The 26,677-nt window shown below is 43.0% G+C and overlaps 1 protein-coding gene across 2 annotated transcripts in view; it reads left to right on the top strand.

Moving 5' to 3' along the window:
- KCNAB3 (potassium voltage-gated channel subfamily A regulatory beta subunit 3) overlaps positions 1-26,677 on the top strand; it is an 87,698-nt gene that overhangs the window by 10,274 nt on the left and 50,747 nt on the right. For both annotated transcript variants that reach the window (XM_040415199.1, XM_040415198.1), the window contains exons 2-6: positions 14,829-14,872; positions 18,142-18,179; positions 18,328-18,407; positions 23,602-23,646; positions 23,729-23,773. In XM_040415199.1, the coding sequence (XP_040271133.1) occupies positions 14,829-14,872; positions 18,142-18,179; positions 18,328-18,407; positions 23,602-23,646; positions 23,729-23,773 (252 nt within the window). The remainder of the gene's footprint in view (positions 1-14,828; positions 14,873-18,141; positions 18,180-18,327; positions 18,408-23,601; positions 23,647-23,728; positions 23,774-26,677) is intronic.

Here is a 26,677-nt window from a genome sequence, read left to right as displayed (position 1 = left end):
GATACAAGAGAGCAACTGCAGATACACTGCTGAGATTCAAGAGATACATTGCTGAGATACAACAGAGCAAGAGCAGATACACTGCTAAGATACAGGAGAGCAACTGCAGATACACTGCTGAGATACAAGAGAGCAACTGCAGATACACTGCTGAGATACACCAAACTGCAGATACACTGCTGAGATACACTAAACAACTGCAGATACACTGCTGAGATACACTAAACAACTGCAGATACACTGCTGAGATACAGCAAACAACTGCAGATACACTGCTGAGATACAAGAGAGCAACTGCAGATACACTGCTGAGATACAAGAGAGCAACTGCAGATACACTGCTGATATACAAGAGAGCAACTGCGTATACACTGCTGAGATATAAGAGAGCAACTGCAGATACACTGCTGAGATACAATGCTGATATACAGGAGAGCAAAAGCAGATACACTGCTGAAATACAGGAGAGCAACTGCAGATACACTGCTGAGATACACCAAACAACTGCAGATACACTGCTGAGATACAAGAGAGCAACTGCAGATACACTGCTGATATACAAGAGAGCAACTGCATATACACTGCTGAGATATAAGAGAGCAACTGCAGATACACTTGCTGAGATACAAGAGAGCAACTGCAGATACACTGCTGAGATTCAAGAGATACATTGCTGAGATACAACAGAGCAAGAGCAGATACACTGCTAAGATACAGGAGAGCAACTGCAGATACACTGCTGAGATACAAGAGAGCAACTGCAGATACACTGCTGAGATACACCAAACTGCAGATACACTGCTGAGATACACTAAACAACTGCAGATACACTGCTGAGATACACTAAACAACTGCAGATACACTGCTGAGATACAGCAAACAACTGCAGATACACTGCTGAGATACAAGAGAGCAACTGCAGATACACTGCTGAGATACAGCAAACAACTGCAGATACACTGCTGAGATACAAGAGAGCAACTGCAGATACACTGCTGAGATACAAGAGAGCAACTGCAGATACACTGCTGATATACAAGAGAGCAACTGCGTATACACTGCTGAGATATAAGAGAGCAACTGCAGATACACTGCTGAGATACAATGCTGATATACAGGAGAGCAAGAGCAGATACACTGCTGAAATACAGGAGAGCAACTGCAGATACACTGCTGAGATACACCAAGCAACTGCAGATACACTGCTGAGATACAAGAGAGTAACTGCAGATACACTGCTGAGATACAAGAGAGCAACTGCATATACACTGCTGAGATATAAGAGAGCAACTGCAGATACACTGCTGAGATACAAGAGAGCAACTGCAGATACACTGCTGAGATTCAAGAGATACATTGCTGAGATACAACAGAGCAAGAGCAGATACACTGCTAAGATACAGGAGAGCAACTGCAGATACACTGCTGAGATACAAGAGAGCAACTGCAGATACACTGCTGAGATACACCAAACTGCAGATACACTGCTGAGATACACTAAACAACTGCAGATACACTGCTGAGATACACTAAACAACTGCAGATACACTGCTGAGATACAGCAAACAACTGCAGATACACTGCTGAGATACAAGAGAGCAACTGCAGATACACTGCTGAGATACAAGAGAGCAACTGCAGATACACTGCTGAGATACAAGAGAGCAACTGCAGATACACTGCTGATATACAAGAGAGCAACTGCGTATACACTGCTGAGATATAAGAGAGCAACTGCAGATACACTGCTGAGATACAATGCTGATATACAGGAGAGCAAGAGCAGATACACTGCTGAAATACAGGAGAGCAACTGCAGATACACTGCTGAGATACACCAAACAACTGCAGAAACACTGCTGAGATACAAGAGAGCAACTGCAGATACACTGCTGAGATACAGGAAAGCAACTGCAGATACACTGCTGAAGTACAAGAGAGCAACTGCAGATACACTGCTGAGATACAAGAGAGCAACTGCAGATACACTGCTGAGATACAAGAGAGCAACTGCAGATACACTGCTGAGATACAAGAGAGCAACTGCAGATACACTGCTGAGATACAAGAGAGCAACTGCAGATACACTGCTGAGATACAAGAGAGCAACTGCAGATACACTGCTGAGATTCAAGAGATACATTGCTGAGATACAACAGAGCAAGAGCAGATACACTGCTAAGATACAGGAGAGCAACTGCAGATACACTGCTGAGATACAAGAGAGCAACTGCAGATACACTGCTGAGATACACCAAACTGCAGATACACTGCTGAGATACACTAAACAACTGCAGATACACTGCTGAGATACAGCAAACAACTGCAGATACACTGCTAAGATACCGTACCTTGCCTGTTGAGATTCCTCTAAGCTGCAGCTGAGATACACCAGAATAGTGCTGAGATACACCGGAATACATCTTAGTTGTAGACACCTACAGGACTGCAGTATAAAGGTAGAACTAGCACTTGCTGGTAGGTAGGTGGGCACAGTTTGCTGAGTGGGTATGACTGGTCTGCGGACAGTTACTGAGTGGGCACAAATGCATTATTGTATAGTCACAATTTCTAGGTGGCACTTAGAAGTAGGTACATATGTTGTGTGGGCACAAGTCTATGGGCATACATTATGTGGAAGTATTTTATGAGCCGTTATTAGCTTTTATTACATTGGACAATCCCTTTGAAATAAGCAAAGCCTTCTGGGACTGAGGGGTCATGCACATGGCGGTACTACAACTAGAGCTGGACATTTTGGTGGCTGACCAAACCCATTGGGGATCTGGCTTAGACCGGGGCAATAATACAGTCCATGATTACATCAGTATGAGAATGTTTTAACCTATGAGGAGGGGGCCGGGGCTGCTATATGGCGGTGAATGGGGTTATATGGAGGTATACTGGTTATATGGTGATGATGTGTGAGATTACACAGCAGTGTACTGTTTGTGTATGAGGATACATGGAGGAACACTGGTTGTATATGAGGGTATATGGCGGTATACAAGTCATCCTATAGTGTATGACCTTGCGTGGAGGTACAATCGTTCAACATGAGGTTACATGGATGTTTACTAGTCGTATGTTGGTATATGAGGTTTTATGGCGGTATACAGGTCATGTTATACTGTATGAGATTATATAGAGGTATACAACTTGTATACTGGTATATGGGGTTACAATAAGGTATACTGGTTGTATGTTGGTACATGAGGTTATATGGCGGTATACTGGTTATATGTTGGTATATGAGGTTATATGGCGGTATACAAGTCATGTTATACTTTATGAGGTTATATGGAGGTATACTAGTTGTATACTGGTATATGAGGTTACAATAAGGTATACTGGTTGTATGTTGGTACATGAGGTTATATGGCAGTATACTGGTTATATGTTGGTATATGAGGTTATATGGTCATGTTTTAGTGTATAGGTTACATGGAGGTACAGTGGTTGTATTGAGGTGGGTTGGATAAATGGAATGTGTAAGTGCATTCAGAACACTGATCCATACATTACTGGAGGTCTTCAGTACCGCACCATCCATCAGTAGTCAGTGTTGTCAGAGGTCCTGGCTGCCTCTGACACCATACAATCTCACTGATATATTACCTATCTGTCTTGTGATAAGCGTAGCCACGCAATGTAACTTATTTATTACACAGCAGACTGCCCACACTGCCGGGGTTTAACAACCATCGCTGTAGGCTCACTCATCCTCTCCGACACACTGATTAACCCATTCATGATGCCACTATGGATGATCAAGGTTCAAATCTCAAAAATCAAATATAAAAAATGGTCGTACCAGTCTTAACAACCAAACTGTAACGGTCACGTACACACACACACAGGGCGGAGGATAGTGACCACTGTGCTCCACCCTCACCCCTGGCCCTGCCTACTTGCCTCACGAGTCCTGATGACAGGGGACAACTGGACGGCAGTCCCTAACTTAGGATACGTGCGGGAAGGACAGACAAGACAAATAACGGATAGTGAACGGACCGGGTCAAAACCAAGAGGACAACGCAGTACAGAGGGATAAGCAAAGAAAGGTCAGGAGAAGCCGGGGTCATAAATACTAGGAGAGTCGAGAGGTACCAAAGGAGTCCGCAAAGAATAGTCAGGTGGAAGCCGAGGTCAATATACCAGGAAGGACGCGCAATACAGGAGGAGCAGGCAAAGGATCGTCAGGGAACAGGATCAGGTAAGTACACAGGTATCCAACAACTGCCAGGAACCTAAATTAACAGGCAACCTGTGGCCAGTAGGCTGCCTGTATTTATAGTGGGGAGTGAGGGTCATGTGACGTGGCCAGCGTCACATGACCGACAGACCAACCAGTCGAGCACCGAGTGATCAGCTCGGCGCTCAAGGCATACCTAGGAGCAGGGAGCCTCCCAGCTATCAAAGCCGCCCTGGGAACGAGGTCAAACACAGATCCTCACTCCCGAAGCTAAGCAGCAGGTCTGCGGCTGATGGGAGACCGAGTGCGCCTTCGGCACCCCGTTACACAAACCATTTGCCAACCAAATGCTTTCTGTCATTAGATATTGGTCCTTAACACAGCTTCTGAGATACTTCAGCCCACTATTCTTTGTAGAAGACCTTTATTTTTGTTTTTCCTTCATGAACCTAAAAAGATCAAAATAGACAAATCGCCAGGACCGGATGGCATACACCCCCGTATCCTAAGGGAATTAAGTAATGTCATAGCCAGACCCTTATTTCTGATATTTGCGGACTCTATACTGACAGGGAATGTCCCACAGGATTGGCGCATAGCAAATGTGGTGCCAATATTCAAAAAGGGTCCAAAAACAGAGCCTGGAAACTATAGGCCGGTAAGTTTAACATCTGTTGTGGGTAAACTGAAGGTTTTCTGAGAGATGCTATCTTAGAGCATCTTAACGGAAATAAGCAAATAACGCCATATCAGCATGGCTTCATGAGGGATCGGTCATGTCAAACTAATTTAATCAGTTTCTATGAGGAGGTAAGTTCTAGACTTGACAGCGGCGAATCAATGGATGTCGTGTATCTGGACTTCTCCAAAGCATTTGACACTGTACCACATAAAAGGTTAGTATATAAAATGAGAATGCTCGGACTCGGAGAAAACCTCTGTAAGTGGGTAAGTAACTGGCTCAATAATAGAAAACAGAGGGTGGGTATTAATGTTACACACTCAGATTGGGTCACTGTCACTAGTGGGGTACCTCAGGGGTCAGTATTGGGCCCTATTCTCTTCAATATATTTATTAATGATCTTGTAGAAGGCTTGCATAGCAAAATATCAATTTTCGCAGATGACACTAAACTGTGTAAAGTAATTAACACTGAAGAGGACAGTATACTGTATATATATACTACAGAGGACAGTATACTGTATATACACTACAGAGGACAGTATACTGTATATATACTACAGAGCACAGTATACTGTATATACACTACAGAGGACAGTATACTGTATATATACTACAGAGGACAGTATACTGTATATATACTACAGAGGACAGTATACTGTTACAGAGGTATCTGGATAAATTGGAGGCTTGGGCAGATACGTGGCAGATGAGGTTTAACACTGACAAATGTAAGGTTATGCACATGGGAAGAAATAATGCAAGTCACCCGTACATACTAAATGGTAAAACACTGGGTAACACTGACATGGAAAAGGATCTAGGAATTTTAATAAACAGCAAACTAAGCTGCAAAAACCAGTGTCAGGCAGCTGCTGCCAAGGCCAATAAGATAATGGGTTGCATCAGAAGGGGCATAGATGCCCGTGATGAGAACATATTCCTACTACTTTACAAATCATTAGTCAGACCACACATGGAGTACTGTGTACAGTTCTGGGCTCCAGTGAACAAGGCAGACATAGCAGAGCTGGAGAGGGTCCAGAGGAGGGCAACTAAAGTAATAACTGGAATGGGGCAACTACAGTACCCTGAAAGATTAGCAAAATTAGGGTTATTCACGTTAGAAAAAAGACGACTGAGGGGAGATGTAATTAATATGTATAAATATATCAGGGGTCAGTACAGAGATCTATCCCATCATCTATTTATCCCCAGGACTGTAACTGTGACGAGGGGACATCCTCTGCGTCTGGAGGAAAGAAGGTTTCTACACAAACATAGAAAAGGATTCTTTACGGTAAGAGCAGTGAGACTATGGAACTCTCTACCTGAGGAGGTGGTGATGGTGAGTACAATAAAGGAATTCAGGAGGGGCCTGGATGTATTTCTGGAGCGTAATAATATTACAGGCTATAGCTACTAGAGAGGGGTCGTTGGTCCAGGGAGTTATTCTGATTGCCTGATTGGAGTCGGGAAGGAATTTTTAATCCCCTAAAGTGAGGAAAATTGGCTTCTACCTCACAGGGTTTTTTTGCCTTCCTCTGGATCAACTTGCAGGATAACAGGCCGAACTGGATGGACAAATGTCTTTTTTTGGCCTTATGTACTATGTTACTATATTACTATGTTACTATGTTACTATGAACTATGCGTTTCAGGCCATATCATCTCTATTGGCTTTTTGTCATGACTTTGTCTCTATAAATATGTAGACTTATGTCTTGGATCACAGTCTTGCTTCACAATCCGATAACACTTTAGTTAATAGCTTATAGCAGATGACTAATTATTGACCTCAGACCTTAGACCATTTCCATCCAAAATAAAATAAAAAAATCCACAGGAAGTTCATATATATGATATAAGCTCTTGGGTCGTCTTTTTTCTGCAAGCTTTTTGAAAAAAATGTGGTTAGAACATCTCTTATTTAGAACAGTTCCTTCCTTCAAGGTTTTCTGATAGAGATAACAGAATGTGGCAGCCATCACAACGGCTATCGAGGTTGTCAACAATGTTCCTAACTCTCCTGAATGGTAAACCTGAAATTAAATGGCACTCTACGCATCAATGCATAGCCAGGCAGATACATCATTCCAGGGGTCTGTCTAGTTGACAGCCTTTGTATGTAGAATCTGCAATGGCCGTCACTTCTTGTCACTTTTGGAGACTTTAAAGGGAACTGGTAGAAAAAGGTAAAAGCTCAGAGGATGTTCTAAGCCAAATTTTTGATTCCTTCAGTAATGACACATTATTGAAGGCAACAAAACCTCCCAACACCCCCACCATTTTTGATGGTAGGATGTATGATGTAGATTGGATGCAGCATTGGACTGGCACCCCAGAGAACCAGAGGGTCCTCCGGTGGGCCCAGGCTCTCAAAGGTCCAGGAGAGAAAACTCTATTTGGAGCTACTTTAGGAGACAGTCACTTGCCACTAGAGTCTACTTCTTTGAAACAAAACCTATAGGGTTTTGGACCTCAAAACCATATAGGGATTGGACCTCAAGAATAATTTCTTCTGGTGGACCCACAGAACCCCAGTCCGACACTGATCAGATGTTTTCGATTGATTGGAAAGATAATCATTCTTCTTCTGTTCATACATCTGGATGGTCCTCAGTCCATTTGGACAGATTTTTATTTTTTCCATACAGTGAGGAACAGAAGTATTTGAACACCCTGCAATTGTGCAAGTTCTCCCACTTAGAAATCATGGAGGGGTCTGAAATTCACATTGTAGGTGCATTCCCACTCTGAGAGACAGAATAAAAATAAAAAAACAGGAAATCACATTGTATGATTTTTAAAGAATTTCTTTGTCTTGCACTGCTAAACATAAGTATTAGAACACCTGAGAAACAGCAAGAATTCTGGTTCTCAAAGACCTGTTACTGTGCCTTTAAAAAGTCCACCTCTACTCCACTCACTAATATAACTTAGTAGCACCTGTCTGAGTTCTTTAAAGACACCTGTCCACCCCACAGTCAGTCAGACACCAACTACTACCATGGGCAAGACCAAAGAGCTGTCAAAAGACACCAGAGACAAAATTGTGGACCTCCACAAGGCTCGAAAGGGCTACAGAGCAATTGCCAAGCAGCTTGGTGAAAATAGATCAACTGTTGGAGCAATTGTTAGAAAATAAAAGAGGCTAAAGACGACTGTCAGTCTCGCTCGGACTGGGGCTCCATGCAAGATCTCACCTCGTGCGGTATCACTGATGATAAGAAAGGTGAGAAATCAGCCCAGAACGACAAGGGAGGAGCTGGTCAATGACATGAAAAGAGCTGGGACCACAGTTTCAAAGGTCACTGTTGGTAGAACACTACGCCGTCATGGTTTCAAATCATGCATTGCATGGAAGGTTCCCCTGCTCAAGTCATCACATGTCCAGGCCCGTCTGAAGATTGCCAATGACCATCTGGATGATCCAGAGGAGGCATGGGAGAAAGTCATGTGGTCAGATGAGACCAAAGTAGAACTTTGTGGTCTAAACTTCACTCGTATTTGGAGGAAAAAGAAGGATGAGTTGCATCCCAAGAACACCATCCCTACTGTGAAGCATGGGGGTGGTAACATCATGCTTTGGGGGTGCTTTTCTGCGAAGGGGACAGGACGACTGGACTGTATTAAGGAGAGGATGAATGGGGCCATTTATTGTGAGATTTTGAGCAACAACCCCCTTCCATCAGTCAGAGCATTGAAGATGGGTCGTGGCTGGGTCTTCCAACATGACACCGACCCTAAGCACACAGCCAGGATACCCATGGAGTGGCTCCGTAAGAAGCATATCAAGGTTCTGCAGTGGCCTAGCCAGTCTCCAGACCTAAATCCAATAGAACATCTTTGGAGGGAGCTGAAACTCCGTATTGCTCAGCGACAGCCCCGAAACCTGACAGATCTAGAGGAGATCTGTGTGTAGGAGTGGGCCAAAATCCCTGTTGCAGTGTGTGAAAACCTGGTCAAGAACCACAGGAAACGTTTGACCTTTGTAATTGCAAACAAATGCTTCTGTACCAAATATTAACACTGATTTTCTCAGGTGTTCAAATACTTATGTTCAGCAGTGCAAGACAAATAAATTCTTTAAAAATCATACAATGTGATTTCCTGACTTTTTATTTTTTTATTCTGTCTCTCAGAGTGCGAATGCACCTACAATGTGAATTTCAGACCCCTCCATGATTTCTAAGTGGGAGAACTTGCAAAATTGCAGGGTGTTCAAATACTTCTGTTCCTCACTGTATGTGGTGCAAACATTAATGTCAGGATACTATTGGTATCCTACTTGTTTCTCTCCCATTAGTCCTATTTTTCTCCGAGCACTGAACTAAACTGAGGTTGTATATGCTGCTGGTACTTGTTGACACCCCCAACTGGAGGAGGTAACTGCTTAGAACTCACTGCCAAGGCACCTACGGCAAACCGATGGGCCACCTATGTTATACGATGCACTGGGTCTACCAGAGCATGAGCATTGCTTTTTACTGAGAATAGAGGATTATCATCCAACGTGTGATGCTCTACACTTTGAATAAACCGAGAGTCATCCCTTGCAATGGACTCCAAAATGATAACTCCAGCCTCAACCTAATAGAACACATGAAAATGGGTTATATAAAGTAGACAAATCCAAAAGGAGCACTTTGGGCAAATGTGATGGCATGTCTATTCATTGAACACTCCAGTTAATACTATGTTCTGCCTAGTGCAGGTACTGAGAGGGGCATAACATGACTCTCCACATGTCTTGTTAATCCATGTATCATGCTCCTGCCAGGAGTGTACCTTTAAAAAATATGCCAACACCCTGAGATGTCTGATGTGAAATGTCTGATGTGAAGTGAGGATGGGTTATGCCTTGTGGAGTCCTAGCTAGGTGGCCTCATTATTTTGCCGGGACTAGTGTACAATAAACAGATGAATTATGACAGCAAGCACTAAATAAATAAGTACTGTAAAATGCAGTCTTTGAATATTTAACAGGGTGAACTCAATTCAGTAGAAGTATTAAACATAGATCATAAATTAAACAGACTCAGTCAAGATGAATTATAGGTATGAGATTATTATAGCGGTGCTAAACATGAGGAAAAAATGGCTGTGTTCTCCCAAATAAAGTAGCATCTTCAAAATGAGCCATTCCGTAACACGGGTACTATTTCTCCTTGAGGAGAGGTTGCCTTAATCGGTGTAAAGGGACTGTAACGGACCGTTTCAGCAGACAAGGGGTTAAAATCCGTTTAGGCGATGTGCCCCTTTCTGAGAGACAGGCATAGCTACTGCAGAACACCAAACTCCCGAACTGGATACAAAATAGCACTCCAAACTGGAACCTCACGAATAGCTGCTAGCAGACGAACAGGAAAAGCATACAATCAGCTTACACTCCTGGCAATCAGTCTCTAACAGCATACAGCGGATCCCCCCAATAACGAGACAAGGCTCCGTGTTGAGGGTCAAGCAGTGGTCTGAGGTCCTGGCACACCTAGCCTGTTTTTTTATTACAGTTGTTTGCAAATACAGATCCGCCCACAGGGAGGTATAAAACAACCAAGCCCATCTGGTGTACACGCCCCTAGGGGACCAGAATGAAGACTGTGACATAGGACAGATACAACATATCCCCACAATGCATCATGGTTTCCTCCTCTCTGTCCTGGAGACAACCTGAGGAGCAATCCAATTATGTCTCAGGACAAAGGGAGATCGCCAATACACATGTGCAGACAACAGGACAGACATCACCATTTAAACAGACAATGGGACAATGGCACAATAGAAACACACCCAGCATATTCCTCCCAAGCTGACAAGTTACACTTATTATAAATTGTTACAACTTTGGGAGTTTACATTGGCCATACATATAACTTACATCAATTTAAACAGTATAACTTGGGGACAAACCTATCCAAAATTCACTTGAATAGGTTCAGGGGTTTAAAAGTTAGTATGGGCCATAATCCTGAGGCAAGAGGCGGATAAACAGGCCTCTCCAAAACCCAGTGGCGAGGTTGGTTTCGCCACAGGGACTTATAGGTCATATATGCTCCTCTGGAATTCTAGGAAAGATAGTACCCCCCTGACTTAGGCCTCTTAACCAGTTAAGCCAGTACTCTCTGCTCTGCACTGATGAGGGGCAATCACCCTGAAACAGCTGCCTGCTGATGAGGTGCTTGCTTACTTATTATCCAAGTCAAGTCTCAAGTCATATTTAAAGGGTCGAACATTGATTTATAGGATAGCTACACCTTACATCTGGTGGCATCAGAGGCACAGCTTGTTAAGAGCTCATTTGCATCCCCTTCGTAACACAGGGGGCATCGGCTGCCCCATATTGCAGCAAGGAATTCACATTGCCCACAGCTCCTTTAAGCCTAGGAGGCTAATCTACTACCACTCTCAGTGTGCTGATCTGATAGTGTAGCTATCTATCAATCAATCTATATATTTTATATAGTGTTGCTTGAAAGTTTGCAAACCCTACATAATTTTCTATATCTCTGCAGAAGTTTGACCTTAAACTACATCAGATAATTACACAAGTTCCAAAAGTAGATAAAGATACCCACATCAAACAAAAATATTAGACTTGGTGATTTATTTTATTGAGGAAAATGATCCAATATATACAGGGAGTGCAGAATTATTAGGCAAGTTGTATTTTTGAGGATTAATTTTATTATTGAACAACAACCATGTTCTCAATGAACCCAAAAAACTCATTAATATCAAAGCTGAATATTTTTGGAAGTAGTTTTTAGTTTGTTTTTAGTTTTAGCTATTTTAGGGGGATATCTGTGTGTGCAGGTGACTATTACTGTGCATAATTATTAGGCAACTTAACAAAAAACAAATATATACCCATTTCAATTATTTATTTTTACCAGTGAAACCAATATAACATCTCAACATTCACAAATATACATTTCTGACATTCAAAAACAAAACAAAAACAAATCAGTGACCAATATAGCCACCTTTCTTTGCAAGGACACTCAAAAGCCTGCCATCCATGGATTCTGTCAGTGTTTTGATCTGTTCACCATCAACATTGGGTGCAGCAGCAACCACAGCCTCCCAGACACTGTTCAGAGAGGTGTACTGTTTTCCCTCCTTGTAAATCTCACATTTGATGATGGACCACAGGTTCTCAATGGGGTTCAGATCAGGTGAACCAGGAGGCCATGTCATTAGATTTTCTTCTTTTATACCCTTTCTTGCCAGCCACGCTGTGGAGTACTTGGACGCGTGTGATGGAGCATTGTCCTGCATGAAAATCATGTTTTTCTTGAAGGATGCAGACTTCTTCCTGTACCACTGCTTGAAGAAGGTGTCTTCCAGAAACTGGCAGTAGGACTGGGAGTTGAGCTTGACTCCATCCTCAACCCGAAAAAGCCCCACAAGCTCATCTTTGATGATACCAGCCCAAACCAGTACTCCACCTCCACCTTGCTGGCGTCTGAGTCGGACTGGAGCTCTCTGCCCTTTACCAATCCAGCCACGGGCCCATCCATCTGGCCCATCAAGACTCACTCTCATTTCATCAGTCCATAAAACCTTAGAAAAATCAGTCTTGAGATATTTCTTGGCCCAGTCTTGACGTTTCAGCTTGTGTGTCTTGTTCAGTGGTGGTCGTCTTTCAGCCTTTCTTACCTTGGCCATGTCTCTGAGTATTGCACACCTTGTGCTTTTGGGCACTCCAGTGATGTTGCAGCTCTGAAATATGGCCAAACTGGTGGCAAGTGGCATCTTGGCAGCTGCACGCTTGACTTTTCTCAGTTCATGGGCAGTTATTTTGCGCCTTGGTTTTTCCACACGCTTCTTGCGACCCTGTTGACTATTTTGAATGAAACGCTTGATTGTTCGATGATCACGCTTCAGAAGCTTTGCAATTTTAAGAGTGCTGCATCCCTCTGCAAGATATCTCACTATTTTTGACTTTTCTGAGCCTGTCAAGTCCTTCTTTTGACCCATTTTGCCAAAGGAAAGGAAGTTGCCTAATAATTATGCACACCTGATATAGGGTGTTGATGTCATTAGACCACACCCCTTCTCATTACAGAGATGCACATCACCTAATATGCTTAATTGGTAGTAGGCTTTCGAGCCTATACAGCTTGGAGTAAGACAACATGCATAAAGTGGATGATGTGGTCAAAATACTCATTTGCCTAATAATTCTGTACAGGGTGTAATGTCTGTGAGGGGCAAAAGTATGTGAACCTTTATTATTAGCAGATAATTTAAAGGTCTAATCTTCACAACACATGTTTGTGGAAGTGTATCATGGCACGAACAATGGAGATTTCTGAGGACCTCAGAAGAAGAGTTGTTGATGCTTATCATGCTGGAAAAGAATACAAAACCATCTCTAAAAAGTTTGGACTCCACCAATCCACAGTCAGAAAGATTGTGTACAAATGGAAGAAACTCAAGACCATTGTTAAATTAATCATTGATCCAATATCATGTCTGTGAGTGGCAAAAGTATGTGAACCTTTGCTTTCAGAATCTGGTGTGACTCAGCAATAACTGCAACTAAACGTTTCTGGTATTTGCTGATTAGTCCTGCACATCGGCTTGGAGGAATTTTAGCCCATTCCTCCATAAAAAACAGCTTCAGCTCTGTTATTTTAGAGGTTTCCAGGTTTTTGTATTTTTGGATTGCCCTTAAGGCTTTGTGTGTAAGCCTAGATTTACCTGTTGAGGAATCAGTTGTGGGTTCTGTGGTGATATTGAGATCTCCAACTATATTTTCTTGAGATTCAGCTCATGAACAGATTTATTGACATTTTCCTTTAGAATGTGCCAGTATAATTCAAAATTCATTGTTCCATCAATGATGGCAAGCCATCCTGACCCAGATGCAGCTAAACAGGCCTAAACCGTAATACTACCACCACTGTGTTTCACAGATGGGATTAGGATTTTATGATGGAATGCAGTGGTTTGGTTTCTCCAAACATAATGCTTCTCATTTAAACCAAGAAGTTCTATTTTGGTATTATTTGTCCACAAAACATTGCTCCAATAGTCTTCCTGCTTGTCCAGATGAACTTTAGCAAACTGCAGATGAGCAGCAATGTCCTTTTTGTAGAGCAGCAGCTTTCTCCTTCCAATCCTGCCATGCTCTCCATTGTTAAGTGTCCTGATGGTGGACTCATGAAAATGAACATTAGCTTATGTGAGAAATGCCTTTAGTTGCTTAGAGGTTACCTTGGGTTCATTTGCGACCTTTTGAGCTCTTACATGCCTTGTTTGATCTTTGTTGGTCAACCAGTCCTGGGGATGGTAATAATTGTCTTGCATTTTCTCCATTTGTACACAATGTGACTGTGGATTGGTGGTGGAGTTCAACTTTTTAGAGATAGTTAGAGATGATTTTGTAACGTTCTCCAGCCTGATGAGCATCAACAGCTCTTCTTCTGATATTCTCAGAAATCTCATTTGTTTGTGCCATAAAACACTTCCACTGGTAGATGCACATTCTTTAAAAAAAAAAACAGGTCACCCACTCACACCTGTTTGTCATTCCATTGATTGAAAATATCTGACTCCAATTTCACCTTCAAATTATTTTCTAATCCTAAAGAGTCAGATACTTTTACCACCCACAGAAATGTGATATTGGATCATATTTCTCAATAAATAAATGACCAAGCCTAATATTTATGACTCATTTGTTTGATTTGGTTATCTTTATCTACTTTTAGGACTTGTGTGACATCTGAGTTTTAGGTCAAATTTATGAAGAAATATAGAAAATTCTGAAGGGTTCACAAACTCTCAAGCACCATTGTATTTATCCATTCATATGCTATCTATCTATCTATCTATCTATCTATCTATCTATCTATCTATCTATCATCCATTTCATATCTATGTAATATTTATCTGTTTATATTGACTCCATATTAAAATAAAAATCTCTTTGTTCCACAGGAATCTAGGAAAGTCTGGATTACGTGTCTCCTGTTTAGGATTAGGTAAGTGTTTGTATATATACATAAAGCCAGCTACACACACTAGATGTCGACTGATTTTGGTAGGACCAGATGACAACTAATGGCATCCTCCCAACTCAGCAGAAATCCAACATGCCCAATCCTTTTGTTTTCTGGGAGATAAAACCACCAGTAGAATATAGCAGCGACCCCCCCCCCCCGTCCTTATCGAGAACAGTCAGGAGAGATAGCTGACAGCCAAACTACTGTTCGCCCGCCCAACAGCTGTCTAATGTTTATGGCTAACGACTGGAAATGTACCATGTTGTATTCAGGATATATGGATGGATTTGTTACATGTTACATATGCCCTGGTAATGCCGAGCAAGTAAGGATGCAAATAAGCAATCTAAAGGGTTCAACATATTGTGCAACCAAGCGACTAGATAACAAGTTGCCTCTATCTTCTGAACTACTGTACAACTTTCCTATAGACCATAAAGACCAATTCCAGAGTAGAGTTGTATGCACTTCTTCAACATGATTAGACATCATCTGTAATCACTAATCCAATAGGATCATGTACTAGTCGTGGACTTCAGAGTTTCTACTACTGCTAGGAAGACTCATGAAGCACCACCTTATATGGTCTTGCTGTGGTGGGAAACATGACCCTCATCTCCAACCTTAAGGTCCCCATATACAATAGATTATCTGCCCATCTCTGCAAATTTTAGTGGGACTAGCTGACAATCCAATGTGTATGGGGAGCTTCCAACTTTCTTTCAACAAAGAGAAGGACATTAACCCATTAGTGACTGCCAATACGCCTTTTTATGGTGGTCACTAACGGGCCTTAAGCTAGGTTGCCACCTAGTCTAAGTTCTGCGCACGTCTCTCATGCAGCGAAGAGCAGTGGCTTGGCTCTCACATGGAAAGCTGGGCTCCTAAAGAAGGGCTGATCCCGGCCATTTAATCATTGGATGCCATGGTCAATAGTGACCACTGCACCTACGTAGTTTAGAGGGATAGGACTCCCTTTGTCTCCCGTAAGCATCTCGTGACTGACATTGTGGGGTGCCAATGTCCTTGCAGTGTATCCCAGAGCAGCCTTATAGTGTCTGTCAGTGTAGCACTGACAGTGTAATACACTATTTTAGAAGTGATCAGAATATCGCCTGTTAAAGTCCCCTAGGAAATGGTTAAAAAAAGGTAAAGTTTATATGCATGCATCCTTCATGAATCTCATAATAATAACAACAACTGATTATCAGGGTCTTCGTACTGACTAGAATGCATCCATTTTCCTCCAAGCACTCTTCGAGATGATATTCACCGACGTTATGCTACACCCGGGGGGAAATATTGACCCCTGAGGATTATATAACCCTGCTCCACCGAGCTTTATTATTTCTGTTTTGCTGAATGCTGTGTTTTATGTTCGAACATAAATGTTCTGGCTCAGCAGGCCCCAACGTATGAATGATGGTATTCTTGGCAGGTGGAGCCCCCTCCCCATGAGCCGAGAACATTTTATTTAATATGAACAGACAACATTCCATGACGGACCATAATAATTACTACTACTACTACTACTACTACAGGCATAGTCGCATTCTGGCTGCTCCAGTATTTCATTCTCTAGAATGTACAGTATTTCTTCAAACCTCGTTAGGTCCTACATCCACTATTTGTGTGGAAAGAAAAGTGTACTGAAAAATCAAGGTAGTCTTTATAGAGCACACCGTGACACTGGTAATAGGTCTGCCTCCAATTTAGTCTCTGGGCTTGAGAGGAGTAGTTTGCAGGTTGGCACCTCTCCAGACATGCTCTCTCACTCCATCTCACATCAGGTGAGAAGAGACAACTATATGCTGGGCAGTGCAAGTTGCGAGGCAGAGGTACAGCATCCTTCCAGTGTCGTGTATGGGTTGAATTATAATTAATAAGACACGTGCACGATGGGCATCATATGGTTGTCTGGGGAACTGTACTGCCCAGGGTGCAGTTTTGTCTCTCCATGCCTGGTGTCAGATAAAGTGGGATAGTTATGGCTAGATTTAAAGACATTGAAGGCCAAAATGAGAAAATGTATTCCTATCTCAGACATTGATCAAGTTTATGTCCTCAATATCAAAGAGATGCAGGTTCCACTTCTTACATCCCCTCCGTTCTCTAGAACAGGGCCACCGAAGTGAAGGAGAGCACACTGCACATGCATGGCGTGCTCTCCACTGCTATGGGAGTTCTGAAAATAGCCGAGTGAGCACGACAGTCCCACAGCAGTGAATGGAAAGGTGGCCGCGCTTGCGCTGTGCTCTCTACATTCATAGCTCTGAGGCTTCTGAAAATAGCCGAGGGCGCTCACTCAGCTATTTTCAGAACTCCAATAGCAGTGAACAGAGAGCATGCCAGGCATGTCCAGTGGGCTCTCCTTCACTTTAGAGAATGAAGTGGGAAATTGATGGAATATCCTTGCTATATGCCATCAATGTCTAAGATGAGACAACCTTTCATAGTTTAAAGCTGCCCATATGCAATTTCACAATTCTGGCCCTTGTTTAAAAAAATATATGCAAATATACATGGTTGGCCGAAGTGTACGGCATGATCATTTTTTGCTTTTTTTATTCTGTCATGTCGATGGTGAGATTGTTCGTAGGAATTATACTATGACCATTGATTGGTAATTTTCTGGCCAATCATAGTCATATGTGTCTTAGGCAAACACAGCTTCAAAGTAGGGGATATCTTGATGTGAGAATCTTCACAAACGCTTATTTTCAGGACTTGCCTAATATCTCTTTTGGGTATAAATCTCAGAAGCCACGACTGTGGTTCGGGAGGGTGAGGACTGTTGGCACCAGACTGAAAACACATACATGCTCAGCTGAGTCGGGAGGTATAGATGTCGACAGCTTTGGAAGGTGTATGATCACCTTAAGAGGGTCCTCTATTACCGTATGTGCCATTTATATCGTTAGCGCCCCCTTTTGGGGCAGAGGGGCCTTTGTGTCCACTGATGCAACAGTATCTGGGTGCATCTGCAACTTCTGCAGCCCCTTAACCAAAACAGGTCTCAAGATTATCACAATTTGACAGAAAACCTGAAACAGGAGTTGCCCGGGGGGAAACGAGGGAGGTATATGGTCCAACACGCAGATAAATATGGAGCTGATCTGAGGTACCTGTGCTCTACAGATTGATATGTAAGCTGCAGTGTCACGTCATGCATGCTCTCCTGTATATGATTTTCACAAACTTCTAGCACCGAATGTTCACTAACCACCCCTCTCACCTTCTGTCTGTAGGGACCTGGGTAACGTTTGGATCTCAGATTTCAGATGAGGTAAGGAAAGCAGATGGAGGGGGAGGTGACTGGTAAAGATGGATAGGTCAGCACTAGGAGGGGGGATGGGGCAGGTGTGAGACATATGGAAGGGGCTGGAGAACAAGGGCTGAGGTTGCTGACACCCGCCTCTTTTATTTTCCACCAGGTTGCAGAAAATCTCATGGCTATTGCCTACGAACATGGGGTCAATCTGTTTGACACTGCGGAGGTGTATGCGGCCGGCAGGTGAGCAGAGGGTGCTGGAAGGAAAGTGAATATAGAAAGCTTGAAGGGTCACCAACCCTACAGTCTGCAACCACATATGAATGTAAATGTTTCAGGAGGTTCTCGGTACTGAAGATCTGTCACCCGTAGTGGTTATGTGAGCATCATATATCTCATAACAACAAAGAATAGTTGTATTCATCTGCATGAAAGTGAGAATAAGATGAGGTCCTTTCACATGGGCAGATACCTGCTGAAGAAGTGTTGGCTTCTTCATAGCCCAGTGTAAACAAGCCAGTAATCAACCAACAAACACTCATTAGTCGGATGACCGGATCACTGGTTGGCAGCGTATCTCCCCTCGTAAACAGGAGATGCGATGCCAACAATATGGAAACCGATCTACTATGTACTAGCGATCCTTCATCCCCCTTTCACTTTGTTAGGGAAGAGACTCTTTAAGTGAGCACCAATCGATTTATATTGTTGATCAGTGCTCTGGACTGAATTTGGCCCATGTAAAAGGACTCTTGTGGTTTCCTTTAAGGACTGCTTCAATAATGAGTGATCACGTTTCTGCTGCCAATTCTGCTCTAGGAATGTGGAACTGGGCATCTCTAGACTTGGCACTGGTTGCTCGGACTTCTATGAATTAGATAGTTAAGGCATATCCTCTCAAGGGAAAATGGCCTGGCCCCATGATAGGCATATTTACATTAGGATAGATTACATTGTGATACCGTCCACTACTGGCCTCTTAGGCTACTTTCACACTCGCGTTTTGGGGCGGATCCGTCATGGATCTTCAAAAACGGATCCGTTACAATAATACAACCGCATGCATCCGTCATGAACGGATCCGTTTGTATTATCTGTAACATAGCCAAGACGGATCCGTCATGAACTCCATTGAAAGTCAACGGAGGACGGATCCGTTTTCTATCTGTGCCAGATTGTATTAGAGAAAACGGATCTGTCCCCATTGACTTACATTGTGTGCCAGGACGGATCCGTTTGGCTCAGTTTCGTCAAGCGGACAGCAAAACGCTGCAGGCAGCGTTTTGGTGTCCTCCTCCAGAGCGGAATAGAGACGGAATGGAGGCAAACTGATGCATTCTGAGCGGATCCTATTTAATTTGGAATGCATTAGGGCAAAAACTGATCCGTTTTGGACCGCTTGTGAGAGCCCTGAACGGATCTCAGAAACGGAAAGCCAAAATGAAAGAAGCCTTAGAGGGGTCAGCCAGGGGTCTGGGAAACCGCTTTCCCCTTCTTTCTATGAGCACAGCTATTCAGAGGAACCATAAGAGGTTCCATGAGCTACTGTTGTCTTCAGCCCCGCATCATAAGAAGTCATGAAGATAGATCCCAAAGGGTTCTGTCTTTGACACTTTCTAAGGAAAGGTCATTCAGTTAATTTCAGGGGTGGGGAACCTCCGGCCCGCTGGATCATTTCCTGTGGCCCCCGGCTCCCTGCCCGAGCATATAGTGCAAATGCTAATGACAGCTTCCATTATGGAGGCTGGGGGGGTCTGATGGGAGGCTGATTTGAGGCTGGGGAGGGTCTGATGTGGGTCTGATCTGAGGCTGGGGGGGTCTGATTGGGGTCTGATCTGAGGCTGGGGGGGTCTGATGGGTGTCTGATCTGAGGCTCATGAAGGCTGGGGGGGTCTGATGGGAGGCTGATTTGAGGCTGGGGAGGGTCTTATGCGGGTCTGATGTGAGGCTGATAGAGGCTGGGGGTCTGATCTGAGGCTGATGAAGACTTTGGGGGTCTGATGGGGCTGATCTGAGGCTAATGGAGACTAGGAAGGATCTGATGGGGGTGTGATCTGCGGCTGGGGGGTCTGATGGGGGTGTGATCTGAACCTGATGTAGGCTGGGGAGTCTGATGGGAGGCTGATCTGAGGCTGATGAAGGTGGGGGGGGGGGCTGATTTGAGGCTTAGAAAGGGACAAAGGCAGGGACAGAGGCAGGGATAGTGAAAGCTGATTGAACCCCTCTCTGGACTCTTCTGGGATGAGCTTGGCTGACATTAATTCCAAATAAGGAAATAAGGAACTAAATATATGGCATTCTCTATATTTGGTCAAAATGGCGCCTGTACTATATATAATATATATATATATATATATATATATATATATAGTGCAGGCACCATTGTGTGCTGCAAGAATACAGCGCTCTGGATTTAAAAAAAAATTTAAACACAATTTCTGTATTTTACCCTTAAGTCAATTATATTTTTGAGGAAATATAGCGGTCAAATTTTTGAGTTGAGAATTTTGTATGGCCCGCGATGTTACAAATATCCAAAAGGCCCTTGGCAGCAAAAAGGTTCCTCACCCCTGATTTAAAGGGACGCTTCCATCAAAACATTTTTATCACATATCAACAGCCTATATATGAATAGTCTATACATAAAAAAAAAAAAAAAAAAAGGGTGGATGGATTCTACTTCCTGTCTTGGCTCCTTCACTTGCTGTTTGGACTTTTAGCATGGCAAACAATCTCTTTTAACTCTCTAAGTTAGGCCATCACTAAGACCATAGAGAGCACCTTCTATAGTGACTATATTAGAGCATAACACATTACACTGATCCATGCATTGCTCTTCCGTGGCATCTTTATCTAGGCCTAGAAAGAGAACAATAGAGCTTTCATACTGTTAGTCCCAAGTCTACACTTACTATTATCATGAGGATTACCCTTCCGATAACATCTTCCCCTTATAGCCGCAGTAAACTGACAATGGATTACTTATCTATATAGGAGGTCCTATCATTTGCGATGACTTCTACAGAAGGACAATATTTTCTACTTTATTTTCAGTGGAACATTACTGCCAAAATGAAATAAAAAACTTCCAAAAATTCTGGTGTTTAAAAGATACTGCAATGAAATTGTAACCTCAGTTGCTTAGAGGTTTTCTGAGACTTTAATACTGATGGCCTATCCTCTGGATAGGTTATCGGTATGTGAATGTTTGAGAAGGCAGTGACGTTCCTGTGAGCGCCGCGGCCTTCTTTCTGCTTTTCCTAGGCCAGTTCACCGTTCATGTGGCCTAGGAGCAGCTCAGCCCCAGATTAAGTGAATGAGGCTGAGCGTGAGACCAAGCACAGCCAACATACAATGTACTGCACTGTGCTTGGTGAGCTGCAAGAAGGCAGGGGCACTCACAGGAGTGCAAAATGCCATCAAAACAGCTGATCAGCAGGGGTCCCAGGTGTCTGACCCCCACCAATCAGATACTGATGACCTATTTGATGGTAGGTCATCTTTAAAAAAAAAATCTTGGAAAACCCTTTGAAGTACAGTATATGTAAGGTAAAGCCTAACTGACAGAGAATCTCTCCTTATGAAAGAAAGATCTCGAAAACAAATGATCTGAACCATGAAGGACCCTGGACTCCTTGGCTTAAAAACTGACTGCTGAGGACTACTACTGTAGCATTTGTTGGGTAGTTCCCCCTTCCCATCCCCTTTTGCATTCAAAGTAAACAAAAACATACTACTAGTCCTCACCTTGCCTAGGGTCCAAGCCAGGCTAATCAAGGACTGTGATGATATAGATCTACTAGAATGAGCAAATTTCTTAAAATTTGTTTAATTCTGATTCATCTGAATCTGCAAAGCAATTTGATTTGGATAGGAATCAATCCTATCCATATCAAAAGTCCTTTAAATGAGAGAGAGGGAGATGCTTTTAAGGAGAGAGTCCAGTAGGTGTGAAGAGTCTTAGACGAGACAATGCTCCTCTGGGATAGAGATATGCAAATTAGCTTTCCTTCCAAAGGGAAAAGTCAATGCTCAACCTATTAAACAGGTCTTGAAGCATAACTTTGATCTCATCTGAAGACAGCTGTTTTGGAGTTATTGCTCAGTGCAGAGGAGAGAAAATTGGCTTAGCTAGATGATAGACCTCTGTCAGGATCCGGAGGGGGTACTATTTCTCCTTATGAAGAGCACTTAGTAGGTGTGAAGAGTCTTATAGGCGAGACAATGTTCCTCTGTGAAAAAGATTTACAAATTAGCTTTCCTTCCAAAGGGAAAAGTCAATGGTCAACATTTTAAACAGGCCTTGAAGCATAACTTGGATCTCATCTGCAGACAGCTGTTTTGGGGAAATTGCTCATCATTAGTGCAGAGCAGAAAAAATGGCTTAGAGGCCTTAGTCAGGATCAGGGGAGTACTATTTCTCCTTATGGAGAACGCCTAATAGACGTGAGGAGTCTTAAAGGCCAGACAATGTTCCTCTGAGTTTCTGGTGAAAAGATATGCAAATTGGCTTTACTTTCAAAAGGAAAAGAAAGCCAAAGGTGTCTTCAAAATTGGCGGAAAATTCGGCCAGAAAATCCGCAACACAAAGACTTCTCCCATGTTATCTTATGAGGTGGAACGTTGTCAATCTGAAGAAAATTTGGTTCGCTCATCACTAAGATCTACGTAGAATGGCTATAACTCTCTTGCCAAGTTGTTTGGAAGCCAAGAACATTTCAGGCTCCTAAATTGAATTTCCATGTCTATGCACGCAGCTTTATATTAAATGATGACCGGGGTTCTGGCGATTTGTGTTTAATCAGCTCATTGCTACTGAATTGTCAGTTACCCGTAAAAATTGCTTAATGCTGCTTGGCTGACTCTCGGTATAACTTGTATATCTGGGGGAAGGAACAGAAGAGAAAGCTTTCAATGTAAGGGAGGCTCCACCAGAACTGCCTAGGAAAAAACTACATGCTAAATACGCGCAAATTTTAATACAGAGCAGCCCTGTTTTTATGTTTAAAGAATCAGTACTAAAAATATTTTTTATAACGTTTCTATGGAACGTAGATGGCATTAGTCTGCTTTACGCAAAATTGAAGTGGTAGAGAAGAGCCCACCTGTAGGTGGTAGAGAAGAGCCCACCTGTAGGTGGTAGAGAAGAGCCCACCTGTAGGTGGTAGAGAAGAGCCCACCTGTAGGTGGTAGAGAAGAGCCCATCTGTAGGTGGTAGAGAAGAGGCCACCTGTAGGTGGTAGAGAAGAGGCCACATGTAGATGGAAGAAAAGAGGCCATATGTAGGAGGTAGACAAGAGCCCACATGTAGGTGGTAGACAAGAGCCCACATATAGGTGGTAGAGAAGAGCCCACATGTACTGTTTTGCTATTCTTTGTCATGATGGAAATGATTTTTTGTGCAAAAACTAAAACGTATTTTCTCACGTCCAAACAGAGCAGAGAAGACTTTGGGTAACATTCTTAAGAAGAAAGAATGGAGGTAAGTATTCATATATTAGACAGACTATCTAGCTATCTATCTAATCTATGCTGTTTTAATATATTTTTCTATATATTTTTAGACGTTCCAGTTATGTGGTTACAACCAAAATCTACTGGGGAGGCCAGTAAGTGTCACAGATGTCGTAATGGACAATACTGATTAGTGAACTATGTTTTGACTGTAGGGCTTAGAGTTTTTGTCTACAAATTTTTTTAATAATAAAGAGATTTAAAAAAAAATGGCCATGAGGAGGGAGTGGCATAAAATAACAAAAAGACACAATACCTACAGCTCTAGTGCCACCACTTTAGTGGTCTCCATTGCTCTTTGATGACATGCCAGTCTACCGGCATGATGCTTGATTGGAGCAGTCACATAGGTAGATGGGCACATTGACAGGACCACCATGATGGTGTCAAAGAAGTATTAGTTCTTTTTTATTTTATGCCGTTTCCTTTCTCTGGCCAATGTTTCTACAATCTTGGAAAATCATTCAATTGACTAATCTGTAGGATCAGATGAGTATTGACCCTTCAGCCCACAAAACACAAGTGTCAATTCCACAGGGATTATGTAAGCCTCATGGATAACACTGGGCTTCGTTCAATTGTCAAAAATCTTCTATGATTCATAAAATATAAATCATAAGCCACATTATTTTTACGACGACGACTACATTAGGTTGTTTTAACTGTGTCAAGGGAAACTCTTGGAAGGATCCAACTTTAGTGGAATCAAGCAAGGTCAATATGGGCTGTATAAGAGATTCCGAAGCAGTGACATCCAACCAATAGAGATTTGTTAAGAACCCAGTCAAGGAAGTCCCATAGCTGTGAGCAAAAAAATTTGAGCGGTCACATACATGAAAATAAAATACACTGCTCAAAAAAAATAAGGGGAACACTTAAACAACACAATGTAACGCCAAGTCAATCTGTCACAACCAGACAGCTGAGAAGCTCTGACAGGAGCCTTCCAGATCCTCCTCCTTGAGTTTCTTTGTTTTGGTTTCAGTTCCTCTTCTCGTTAGTCTATCTCAGCTGTCATGCAGTTGGACTGATTGCTTCCCTTTAAGTTCCTCCCCATAATGCAGTAGTGTGCGGCTTATACAACTTCCTGGAGTGTGTGTGCATGCTGTTCTTATTTCCCAGTCCTCTGCAAGATAAGTGCTGTTCCTTTATTTGTGATTTTCTGTCTGCTGGATTTAAGGAGACCCTGACTCCCTCCGTGTCTAGTGTAGGGAGCCGGTGGTCGTGTCCCCTCACTATTGTAGGGTCTTCAGGTATAAGATAGCCGAGGTACGTGGATATGCGCCCATCCACCTTTGGGGTGTTCGCATAGGCTGAGCAGTCAGGGAGAGTGGCAGGTCTCATGCAGGGGTCTCCCTTTTGTTCCTTAGTTGTGGATCCAGTGAGTCATTGATTATATTGCATTGTCTTGTTTCCTGTACACCATCCGTGACATTATAAGCCGCCTAAACCGTCTCAAGCATGGATCCGGTTTCACTTTTGGCTGAACGTTTCCAGGGTCTTTCATTGGAGGTAGCTGATCTCCGTAAGACTTTTTATCAGTTTCAAGTGACCGGTTCAGCTTGCGTTCATGGAGTTTGTTCTGAGCCTAAGATCTCGCTCCCGGATACGTTCTCCGGGGGTAGTGAGTATTTTGTGCGTTTTAGAGAGGCTTGCAAACTCCATTTTCGCCTTCTTCCCCATTCTTCTGGTGATGAGGAACGGAGGGTGGGGATCATTATATCGCTGCTCAGTGGTAACGCTCAGTCCTGGGCCTTTTCGCTGCCGGAGGGGGCACGGCCCCTCCGTTCAGTGGATGAATTCTTTTTAGCCCTGGGTCAGATATATGATGATCCGGATCGTATTGCTCTGGCTGAGTCTAGACTACGTCTGTTATGCCAGGGTAAACAATCCACAGAGATATACTGCTCAGAATTTCGGAGATGGGCAGCTGATACTGGTTGGAATGATGCTGCACTCCGAAGTCAATTTTGCCATGGTCTTTCAGAGGGATTGAAAGATGCATTTGCCTTTCATGAGAGACCTACCTCCTTGGATTCTGCTATGTCTCAGGCCGTTCGTATTGACAGGCGTCTTAGAGAAAGAGGAGAGATCTCTCCTTCCTGTCATACTCAGTCCCGGGACAATGCAGCGGTCTCATTCTGTGCGCAGGGGTCTCAGTCGCTGTCAGCCCCTTCTGAGCAGGAGCCCATGCAGCTGGGGTTGATTGCCTCTGACAATAGAAGATTCAGCCCGCATGGGAGGGTTTGTTTTTGTTGTGGAGGTATAAATCATTTGGCAAATGTTTGTCCCTCTAGGAGATACAGGCAGTTTTCTGGGAGTAATAAAGAAACAAAAAGGAAAAAATCTTTTAAAAATGTTCCGTCTGTTACTATTGGCAGGGTTGAGGCGGAAATTGAAGGTTTTCCGTTTGCTTGTAGTTCCCGTTTTGTCCTGCCTGCTAGGGTGGCGCTAGAGAGCAAGAGCATTTTTTGTGAGATTTTTGTGGATAGTGGAGCAGCTGTCAATCTCATTGATAATCAATTTGCAATAACTCATGGTTTCCAGGTATGCACTTTGGGAAAGGATATTCCTGTTTTTGCTATTGATTCCGCTCCACTTTCTCAGAAATCATTAAAGGGCATAGTTCACAATATCCGTTTAATTGTGAGTAATGCTCATGTTGAGGATGTGTCATGTTTCGTCCTTAGCGGTTTGCCTACTCCTCTAGTGTTTGGGCTACCCTGGCTCACTAAACATAACCCCACCATTGATTGGCAACCGAGGCAAATAAATGGTTGGAGTGACTTTTGCAGAGAGAATTGCCTCATGACATCTGTTTCTGAGGTTTCTACTAAGACTGTACCACCTTTCCTCTCTGAATTTTCGGATGTCTTCTCTGAGAGTGGAGTTCAGGATTTGCCTCCGCACAGGGAGTACGATTGCCCTATTAATCTCATCCCAGGCGCCAAGCTGCCTAAATCTCGTTTATACAATCTTTCCCAACCTGAGAGGGTCGC

This window comes from Bufo bufo, chromosome 1, assembly GCF_905171765.1.
Source record: "Bufo bufo chromosome 1, aBufBuf1.1, whole genome shotgun sequence".
Taxonomy (NCBI): domain Eukaryota; kingdom Metazoa; phylum Chordata; class Amphibia; order Anura; family Bufonidae; genus Bufo; species Bufo bufo.
This window is presented reverse-complemented; position numbering and strand designations above follow the sequence as displayed.